The following is an 11149-nucleotide window of genomic DNA, read 5'->3' as shown; positions in this document are numbered from 1 at the left end:
CCATTCAAAGTATTCTCCCGAAACAGCTAAAATGGGAAAATCAAGATTAGAAAAGACATAATTACATTTATTAAAAGAATCCATTTAAGATTCTGCCTATTAATTAAAAGGCTTTTTGTGGAGATTAGAAAAGACAACTGCAATTATTAAGAGAATCCATTTAAAATTCTATCTATTAATTAAGAGACTTTTTTGCATTAGCCTTTGCCTCCTCTCCTATATATAGTGCAGCATGCAAGACATGGAGTACTACAAAAATCTGTCTTCTCCAATTATAAACATATCCTAAATACCAATAGCTTATTTTTTGATTGATCAAAGGTTTTAGAAAAAAGAAAAGAAAAGAAGATGTGTGGCACAGAGGCTTGTCTTATAAAGAGTTCTCCAGTCCCTTGTGCAATTCCTGAAACAAGAGAAAATGTCACTCTCATCAACTGGGATACTCTTATCAATCTTGATCAGTAAGTCTTCTTTCCCCAATTCATTATTGTTTGAATGTCCCACCCCATTCTCCTTATTTTATGTTGTTCACGCTCCAAATATTCAGCTTAAATATGGGGTGTCACGCATTTGCACAAATGGCCTTGTTTCAGGCTATTTTTAAATTTAGTCTCCCGTTAGCCGAGTGTGCTAAATTAGTCTGAAAAAGAAAGAAAGAAAGAAAGATATCCAACTACTTCTTAAGGAGAAATTTAGCCCTCTGGACTAACGAGGAAAAGAATTTAAAGAGTGGCCTCAGAAAAGACCATAATTTGAGGTGCAAGTAATCCGTTATAATAATATCCTAGTAGAGGAAATGAACCGTTGTTACCTTATATCGTCTTATGTGATAATACTCACCTCATAAACTAGCTTTTGGGATTGAGTTGTGCCCAAATTTCATTTTCTTTACAGATGTGTATCCAGAAATACTGAAATCCTCAAATTCTCACCTTGTTTGTTGGAATACTAATTTGGAATTTTATTTCTTGTGTATAGTGGTGATCCAGTAATGTATGAATCATACTGGCGAAAGATGGGCAACAGGTGTGACATTACATTCAGCGGTTACCAGTCATTGAGTTATTTTGCTAATGCCAAGAACTTGTGTTGGTTCCTTGAGCCAAAACTAGAAGAAGAGATAAAGAGGCTGCACAATGTGGTTGGAAATGCAGTTGTGGATGATCATTGTATCATCGTTGGGACAGGATCAAGCCAGCTTATTCAGGCTGCACTCTATGCTCTTTCTCCTACACATGAACCTGAACCAATCAGTGTTGTTTCAGCTGCTCCTTTCTATTCGGTACGGCTATTTAGTGATTTACAAGTACCCTCACTGCACACTTTTTCTTAGGGTTGTACAAAGGAAACCGACAAACCGCACCAACCCGATAATCCGAGTCAAACCGAGAAAAAAAATCCGACTATGAGTTGGTTTGATTTGGTTTGGTGTTGAAAAAAAAATCCGACCATAATTGGTTTGGTTGGGTTTAAACTAAAGAAAGTCAATCCGAAACCAAACCAATTTGACATTATATATATGGATATATTTAGTATATAAATATACTTATTGTGATGTAATTTATAAATATTTCTTAAAAGATTTCATAATTTTATTTTTTGAGGTATTATTTCAAGGTTGGACTTAGAACTTTTGAATATTCCAATAAGCTTTATAGCCATTAACATTAGTAAATTAAATAGTGCTAACAAAAGCCCAAACCAAAATCTAATCAATACTAATGCTAACAAAAGACATTTAATTCAATACTACGAACGGAAATGTATTGAATATCTACTTTTTGTTTTGCAATAATTTAGATAAAAATGCATAACCTATTTTTATTTTTTCTTTAGCGTTTAGTCGTGTATTTAATACTCAATTATTAGTCTACTTATTTTAGCATGACTTAGTACTCTTAGACTATGTTTATTTTTATTATGGCTTTTAATTAGCAATATTTATATTACATAATTTTATTGTCTTTTATTGTTGAATATTTTAGGATAATGCCATGACACATCTCATATTTTGTATTATTTTCTTGGAAAATACTTTATATAGTTGTATCTTACTAGGACTAAAGAAATATTTTGAGCATAATTTATATGTTTTGTTCTACAAAGATTTTACCTGAAAAAAATCCGAATAACCCGAGAAAATCCGAGAAATACCAAGAGTAAAAAACTCGAGTTTTATTGATTTGGTTTGGTCTTTAGATTTAATAATCCGACACAATTGGTTTCGTTTGGTAATTGTAAAATCCGAACCAACCCGACATATGTATACCCCTATTTTTTATATCTCTTTTTATTATTGGCTGGATGTTATCGTAAAAAGAAATAAATGGGATTACGTACCAAGAACATCGGTTTGTCATGTCAATCTTCTGTTCAGCTAATTGGACAATCATCTTCATCATGTAGTTTACTTATATCATTCTGTAGCGTAGCCACATATAGTGAAAAGTGATCAGTTGAACCCTTCATCAGTGTACTTATAAAAAAGTATACTGTGTATATAGATCACATATATTACCTTTTATATATTTATATTAAGTCTTGAATATCCTTTAGTGATATTCTTGGCTTCGCCACGGTTATTTATCAATGTTTTGCCTCTTGATATCCCAAAATTTTCAGCCATATATTGATCTGGGTTCTCATCAAGGCTAATGATCCATTTTGACTTTGGATATTATTTTTACATGTCTAATGTAGAATCTTTAATTAACAAATTAAAAGTCAACGAAACAAGAAATTTAATAATAATGCTTCACTTATGTACCCCTAACAAACCATGTCTGTCGCTGAGACCATGTTGATTGCTTATAATGTAGCTCTAACAAACATAGGAACATGGTCATGCAAAGATTTGCAAACATGTTTACTATATTAGTACTTGTTTTTTAATAACTAATCACATGGTTTTAGGTATAAGTAAGATCGATTATAACATGATACATAACAACAACAACCACCCAGTATAATCCCACTAGTGGGGTCTGGGGAGGGTAGTGTGTACGCAGACCTTACTCCTACCCTGGGGTAGAGAGGCTGTTTCCAAATAGACCCTCGACATCCTTCTCTCCAAGAACTCCCCACCTTGCTCTTGGGGTGACTCGAACTCACAACCTCTTAGTTGAGAGTGGGGGTTGTTTACCATCAGAGCAACCCCTCTTGTCGATACATGATACATACTCCATTCGTTATCATAATAAATCTTTAACACATGTGATTAATCTTTTTAAAAGTGAGGTTTTCTTGATTACTAATAATTTTCTTGTTGGTATTGGCTTGCAGTCATATCCAGAAGTGACTGATTTTGTGCGTTCAGGGCTGTACAAATGGGCAGGAGATGCAAGAAATTTTGAGAAAGATGGACCATATATTGAGTTCATAACATCTCCAAATAACCCAGATGGGGTTATTAGAGAGCCTGTAGTTAATGGAGCTCAAGGGATATTAATCCATGATTTAGCTTATTACTGGCCACAGTACACTGCTATTACCTCTCCTGCCAAATATGATGTTATGCTCTTTACAGTTTCCAAATGCACTGGCCATGCTGGATCCAGAATTGGGTATGTTTTTTAAAATTGCAATTGAGGTGATAACAAAATTAAAGAGAACTACAAAATCAATACACGTTTGGTAAAGTACTAAAAGTGCTTATATGCCAAAATCAGCTAAAAACCCATGAGTATTTAAAGTACTTTTACTTCGAGCAAAATTTTTATTACTACTATTTTATTCCTAATATCATATGAAAATTTTCGAAATAGTCGGTGTTCTTATAAAGATATTTCTAATTTATATATCAGATGTAAATAACTTTAAGGATGTTTTTGTTATTTTTTAATAAGAAAAAGTATTTATCAACTATTTTTTGGTAACACGTCAACTACTATCAGTTTCAGCACTTCCGATCCTTTTCAAACTCACAACTGCTTAATTGTAATAATCAGTTTTCAAGCATAGAAGAGTGCTTTTCAACAATTATCAATGTTTATCAGCTACTCCCTTCGTTCACTTTTACTTGGTATGTATACTAAAAATAGATTTTCATTTTTACTTGTCACTTTACGCATATTAAGAGAAGACAATTTTTTTTTTCCTGTTATATATACCCACATTATTTATTGTTTATTTCGAATCATTTTCTCAAATCCAATAAAATTATACATCAATTAATATGGGTATGTGATTAATATGGGTATGATAGTAAATTATGCACTTTATTTATGATTTCTTAAGGGGCGTGAAAAGTCAAAACGTACCAAGTGAAAGTGAATGAAGGGAGTACTTTGGATCAGTCACCGGCTCTAAAACACTTGGATCGGAGTTGGATATAAAATTTTAAATTCTACAAATTTCAATGTATCACTAACATGTTCTCATTTTATTTGATTTGCAGTTGGGCTCTTGTTAGGGACAAAGAGGTGGCAAGGAAGATGACAAAGTTCATGGAGATTAGCACAATAGGGGTATCAAAGGAAGCTCAATTGAGAGCTGCAAAGATTCTTGGAGTGATTTCTGATAGCTGTTTGGATTCCACGTTGGAAAACTTCTTTGAATATAGTCAATCTCACATGACCAAAAGATGGCAAAAATTAAGAGAAGTTGTTAAGGGCAGTGACCTTTTCACTCTCCAGAAATATCCACTTCAGTATTGCCACTTCACAAGAGACTTCTATGAATCACACCCTGGTAATGTCAAAAATATTTAAGTTATATATATTAATAGCACCAAAAAAAAAATATTATCTGAAGAGAGGAGCCTTGGTGTAGCTGGTAAAATTGTTGTCGTATGACCAGGAGGTCACAGGTTCGAGTTGTGGAAACAATCTCTTGCAAAAATACAGGGTAACGCTGCGTACGATAGACCCTTGTGGTCCGGCTCTTCCCCGGATCCCGCGTATAACGGGAGCTTAGTGAACCAGGCTGCCCTTTTACTGTAATTTTATCAATTTAGCATGTTTATTACCCTATTTTCGAAATTACCATATCATACTTGATTTGGAAGGTTACATGTTATTGTTGGCCAACTTAACTTATAATATAAAAGATTATCACGATTATTGTACATAACATAAATTCATGTAAAAAATAAATATAAAATATTTTGGATTGCAGGCATTAAAATGGCCATTTTCAATTTGAGACTTATATTGGATTATTGTCTTTTTTTTGAAACAGCTTTTGCATGGCTAATGTGCAAAGGAAGTGAAGATGACCTAGAGAAAATTCTTAAAGGACACAATATTCAAACAAGGAGTGGAAAAAAATTTGGGAGTGATCCAAAATGTGTTAGGATAAGTATGCTGAGTAGGGATGAAGACTTCAACATTTTTTTGCAGAGGCTTATGTCTATTCAAGGACTTACAAATGGAAATTAAGACTTCCTATATATGTCTATATATGAAAATTTAGCTGCTTTTATATATCAGTTTTTAGCATATTATATTCTAACTACCAGTTCGTGATAGTTAGACTTTATATTGTATTTCCTTTTTACAGCAATGAAACTTGGATATTATTAAAGAGTAGAACTCTTTCCTGAATGTTTATACTAAAGGATCATTAAAAAAATCATCGGCCAGATTTACTATTTGCTTTCTTAGTCGATATATATAGATTATACATATATTATATATTCATCGATTATTTTTAGTTTAAATGGTTGAATGGACGACTATAAAGATTAATTCTTGTATTAAAAGAATGGTGATTAATGCCAAAAGAGTTGTCAAAAGAGAAAAAATAAAGAGCGAATGTGAAAAAATTTCCAAACAATCACCTTGGTGGAGGAAATAAAATGTACAATTAAGACATAGTATTATAAAAGCCAGCTTTTGTTAGTGGGCCATGCTTACTACTATATTCTGTTGATCATTGAATCACATGATATCAGTCATCATGAATTGTAGTGAATGTTTAAACTTTCTTAATGTAATGATTAACAAGACTATGCATAGGTAATTGATTATAAACCTACCTCTACTCCAGAAAGAAACACGTAAAGTATCTTTCCCACATATCGATAATGTAGATGGAGAGACAGTATAATACCAGTTGATATGATAGGTTAGTATTAAACTAGTACAAGAAATGTTCGTTGTAATTACTAGTCCAATTGGCATATGTGAGTATTCCTCCTACTTCTTTAATTTTGTCCATAAAAAGTGAGGAGAGACTCATTAAGATGATGATGGTGTAGTGTGATCGTGTCTATGAAGATAGAGATACTTCACAGATTCTTGCTACGATAAAGTAAAGGCAGGTCCCCCTGACTTTTTGGGAAGATTTTCGATTTGAACATTTCGCATAGGGCTCGTTTGGAAAGTCACGTATTGTAATTGAATTTGAATGTAATTGAGTATAACTATAGAGTTTGACATGTTTGTCTAATTAAGTAATTAATTAATCAACATAAAATTGGGTGTAATTGAAAGGAATCAAACATTAGAGGTAATTATGAATTTGGTAGATTGATAAATAGTATTTATGTTTTATTTAATATGATCTAGTAATATTTATAAAATAAGTTAGTGGTGTAGCAGTTTTATCTCGTAGGAGCAAAAGATATTAAACTTAGAGCATATTTGGCCAAGCTATCAAAAATTACTTATTTTAAAAATATTTTTTTTCAAAAGTATTTTTTAAAAAGTACTTTTGGAGAGTAGCAGTTTGTGTTTGATAATTCATTCGATAAGCACTTTTTGCAATATTTAATAAGCAAATTATGTTTAGTAAATCTTCCAAAAAGTATTTTTGAGTGTCAAATTATGAAAATAAACAATAACAAGGTCTGGTACGATTAGTATTATTAAAGAAAGAAATAAATTTAAATAGTTATTATAAAGGAATTTAATTAATTTTTAATTTTCTTTTAATATAAAATATAAAACATGAAGTAGAAATATATATTAAAGGTTTTAATCAATATAAAATATAGTTATATCAAAGAAGAGATCTATTTATCACAGTTGTAGAGACTATTTCAAAGAGGAATAGGAGAAGAAAAATAAATAACAGTGGAAATAAAAAATAAAAGAAAGGGGCAGTAGAAATAAATAAAAGAAAATGGGAAGGGTATATTAATGAGGGATAGTTTGAAAATATAAATTTATGATAAGGATATTTTTGTCTTGAAAAAATTAATTTTCTGCTTCTGCTTGTTGGAAGAAGCTAGAATTTGTAACTTCTTCCCTAGAGTATGTGAATACCTGATTTTTGCATGCTTTTAATTCTCCCACCAAAAAACTAACTTTTGGATGGTTTTAGCTGTTTTTGTTAATTTTCTTTGAATTTATTTGTACATTTATATGTGAATTCCTTAATTAAGAAGTACCAAAAATATGTATATATTAGTCTGCATCTTTAATTTATATATACCAAAAAGATTTTCTTTCTACTTGCACATTTTCTTTAGGACTAAATAAGACTATAATTTTATTAGAGGGAAAAGAGATTGAGCTAGTGTATGTTAATTAAAATTGAGCTACATTGGCCCAAAATTTGAGCCCATTTCGGCCATACCCAGTCCAACAAGTAGTCTGCCAAGACCTGGTCCAAAACGGCATAGTTCCATCATTAAACTACATCGTTTTATTAAGTGAAACCAAGATTCAATCTCAGCACCCATATTTATTTGATCCAACGACCCTTATCTATCTCCCACCCAATGTATATAAAGCCTAAAATCCCCAAATATTTGCCCCATTTCTCTTATTACTCTCCCCTTTTCTTCTTCTTCTTCTCTTTTCTCTTTCTCCTCTCTGCCAGCTCCGCCCGTCGCCGCCCAGCTCCGCCGCCAGAAATCGCCCACTGGCGGCGGTCGTCATCCAAATCACCCCAAAATCGCACCATACAATCACCTCAACCTCTTCTTTCCAAATCCCTAAAAACCCGCTCAGATTTCATAATTTTTAGATCTAGGAAACCCTAGTTGCCGTTTTTTTTTCAAATTCGTGAAGTTCTGGCCACTACCACCCTACAACAAATACATGAATGTATAGAGCTCCACGATACCTACACTTCTCCCCTAATTTCACCCATAAATGCCGCCGTCCATCGTCGCACGCCGCTTCACTACCGCCGCCGTTCCACCGCCGGTTGGTGGCCCCAACTCCTATAAAATTTATACCTTCCTCCTCCTCTTTTTCTCTTTTTTTCTTATCTCCAACCCAAAACCGCCATTGCCATAGAACCCAACACCGCGTCTCTATTTCAGTCCACTTCTTGACTCAAAGACGGCCGTTTCTTTTTCGCAAGAGGCCAAAACTCATTTGTTTTAGCGTTTGCCCGAAAGAAACGCGTGTTTCGGGGTCGGACAATCGCTCTTTGAAGGTTCCGATATCATCTCGTCACTCGATTTAGCCTCGAATGTCCATAGAATTAGGTAAACTAAACCCCTAATCTTTTCCCCATGTTTCTGATTTTTTTTGTTGTTCTTGTTGTTCCATACTATTTGATTATAGTTTTTATTATAGTATAAATTATTTGTTATTTCGTCTATGTTCGTAGTCATTTCGTGTAATTATTTTTATTAGTTTGATTAACAGTTATTTGTCTCTTGGTTATTAGGGCTATTTAGTAGTTAATGTGTTGAGTTTCTGTTGATTCTATATGTTGTTTAGTCATAATTATTTTAATGAAATAATTAGTTGGTATATGATATGTTAAGCTGATGGTTTCAATTAGTTAGTCTGGATAATATACTTATTTTGTTTGATTTTTAATTATTAGATTATGAGTGTCCCTTAGTTGATTTATAGTTCATATTTCTAAGTCTAGTTATGTGTTTTTCTGTCTTAGTTTGGTTTGAATCAATATGGTGATATTGATGTTGTTAAAATCTGAAGATTAAATGGGTTTAATCATGAGTTAGAGTACTAATAACTTACTTTTTACTAGTAGGGTGGCTGCAATGACTCTTTGCTTCTGTTACAGCAGGTTTTCAGGCTGTCCTTTCACCTTTTGGACAACCTTTGAACAGTGTTTAGCACACAAAGTCAGTGCCTTTTTGGACAGATTTTTGGTGAGCCAAAATCTGCCCAAAAAGTGCCTTTCTTTGCCTACATAAGGGCGACCCTTTTCTCACTTTACATATACACTCTAACACACTTAGTCCTCATCTTTTACACTAAAGAAACCACATATCTTAAAAAATCAGTAGTTGTGCACATATGGCAAGCTGAAATTTCAGAGCTTTTGTGGGTATTGTTTGTGTGCAAAATTTTGGAAAGACAGAAAGATCTCTTAAGTAATTTCTGGGGTTAGTAGTTGCTAGTTCAAGTGCTTTCTTGCTAGGTTTTTGGGGGTATTCTTGAGTTCTGTTATTGCTATTTTTACTATCCGTTTGGTACTGTTGCTGCTGCCGGGTTCTAGTGTATGCTCTACTTGTTAGTTCAACATCTTCAAAGATCATTTTTGCTGCTAAAATTTTGCAATTAGGTAACTCTTTCAACCTTTAGAGTAATTTTCTTTACAATAGACAATGAAGATATTGTTTTGAGATGTGTTTTGATCCTTACATTATTATAAGAAATGAGAAAATGTTCAACTGTGCATTCTCTGATTGGATCTGTTTGTTTTCGTATTTAGTTATTTTATGTACCTTAGTTGTTAATGTATAATTAATGTGTTAGTAAACAAGTAAAAATGGGAATTAAAAAGAGCTTCAGCTTTCTTGCTCTTTAATAGCTATATATTTTAATACATGCTTTTGTTAATATAGGAAATCTATATCAAAAATTAAGGAGCTTCACTTTGCACAGTTTGCACAGTGGTTCATTTTGCTTATCTTTTGAATGTGATTTGCAAGTAAATAAGTGAACTTTGGACATGTAATTGAAAAAAGGTTATTTGTGTTGAAGTTTATGCAATAGTTTATTCCTCTGTTTGGTTCATTTAGCTCTTCAAGTGTTAATATAATGTTTTCAGTGGTTTAATATCTTTCTTTTAACGAAGTTTCATATCTTGAAGTATGGAATTAAGTTGTTAAACTAGAAGAAGTCTTCTGGAAATATTTGTTGAAGAGTTATGGGTATATTCTTTCCCTTAATGGAAAGAAATAAAATAGTTAGGCTTAATAAATTAAGTCCAGGCCCAAGCATTCATGCTAGTTGGTCTGGCCCTTTTAATAACCATTCGGGCCATGAAATATTGGCCCCTCTTCCATAGCAAATCCCTGTTGGCCCGATGCTAAATAAATAAATGTAGCCGAATAACTCAAATTTATATTATTTCCTTGTAATTAAAATATTTTGACAACTTAATCACTTTAATAATTAGTTTAAACGCTAGGCAATTAGTAGGCGCGCTTTAACTCACGGAATCGCTTGCGTAGCATGATGTTTAATATTCAATAAATTAATTCAATAATCTCATACCATACCCATTAGTTTTAGTTAATTTTTAATTTATTTAATCCTTTGCTGAAATTGCAAATTCGCTTGTGTAGCGCGATAGTTGACTAGTAATTTTCAAAAATTAATTTTTTTAAATGTAGTAACTTCTCAAAAGTACTACAAATAATTGATTGTCATAATTTCGGATTCGCTTGCGAGGCACAATTATGATAGTTAATCGATTTTTGTTATTCGATCACGTATTCGCTTGCGTAGCGTGGTTATGACAACATAATTTATCCAAATTATTTTTTTAATAATTCTAATAATCAACAATAAAAGCGGACATAGGCAAACATGAAAAATCAAATAAAGCATAGTTTATCCAAAAATTAATTCAAGCCAATTTTAGTCAATAAAAGCGACTGTGCTAGAACCACGAGACTCGGGGAATGCTTTACAACTTCTCCTCGGTCAATAGAATTTCTTATCCGAACTTTATTTTCGCATACCAATAACAATAAAGTCAAACATTCCTTTGACTAGGAATTCAAATAAAAGGTGACTTGGAACACCAAAAAAATCAATTCCAAGTGGTGACTGTGAACAATTAAAATAATCCCTACTCAAGTTTGTCACTTTAATTGGAAAAATTCCTTAACACACAAATCCATACACATATCTTTTTGGGGTAGAAAAAGGGTGTGACAGCTCTGGCAACCTGTTCGCTTTTTACCATTTTGATATTGTTGAACTGTACATATAAACTGTCTTCTCACGCACCACTCCGAGTTTTCTTAAAATTAAAAATTGGA

At 32.6% G+C, this 11149-nt stretch overlaps 1 protein-coding gene across 1 annotated transcript; it reads left to right on the top strand.

Moving 5' to 3' along the window:
* The first annotated feature begins 276 nt into the window (after positions 1 to 276).
* On the top strand, positions 277 to 5512 carry LOC104224700 (L-tryptophan--pyruvate aminotransferase 1-like). The gene is made up of 5 exons (XM_009776385.2): positions 277 to 461; positions 979 to 1282; positions 3283 to 3563; positions 4397 to 4689; positions 5179 to 5512. Exons 1-5 carry the CDS (start codon positions 349 to 351, stop codon positions 5376 to 5378), a joined length of 1191 nt encoding a protein of 396 aa, XP_009774687.1. The 5' UTR covers positions 277 to 348; the 3' UTR covers positions 5379 to 5512.
* The last annotated feature ends 5637 nt before the right edge of the window (positions 5513 to 11149 follow it).

The sequence above is a fragment of the Nicotiana sylvestris genome, chromosome 10 (assembly GCF_000393655.2).
Source record: "Nicotiana sylvestris chromosome 10, ASM39365v2, whole genome shotgun sequence".
NCBI classification, from domain to species: Eukaryota; Viridiplantae; Streptophyta; class Magnoliopsida; order Solanales; family Solanaceae; genus Nicotiana; species Nicotiana sylvestris.
The sequence above is the reverse complement of the archived record's forward strand: the minus strand, read 5'-3'. Positions and strand labels throughout refer to the sequence as shown.

Excerpts from the sequence above, each read along its gene's own strand:
- LOC104224700 (XM_009776385.2), top strand. The coding sequence starts at position 349 with ATGTGTGGCACAGAGGCTTGTCTTATAAAGAGTTCTCCAGTCCCTTGT. Across the intron at positions 462-978 it reads ACTCTTATCAATCTTGATCA|TGGTGATCCAGTAATGTATG; the intron begins GTAAGTCTTCTT and ends TCTTGTGTATAG. Across the intron at positions 4,690-5,178 it reads CTTCTATGAATCACACCCTG|CTTTTGCATGGCTAATGTGC; the intron begins GTAATGTCAAAA and ends TTTTTGAAACAG.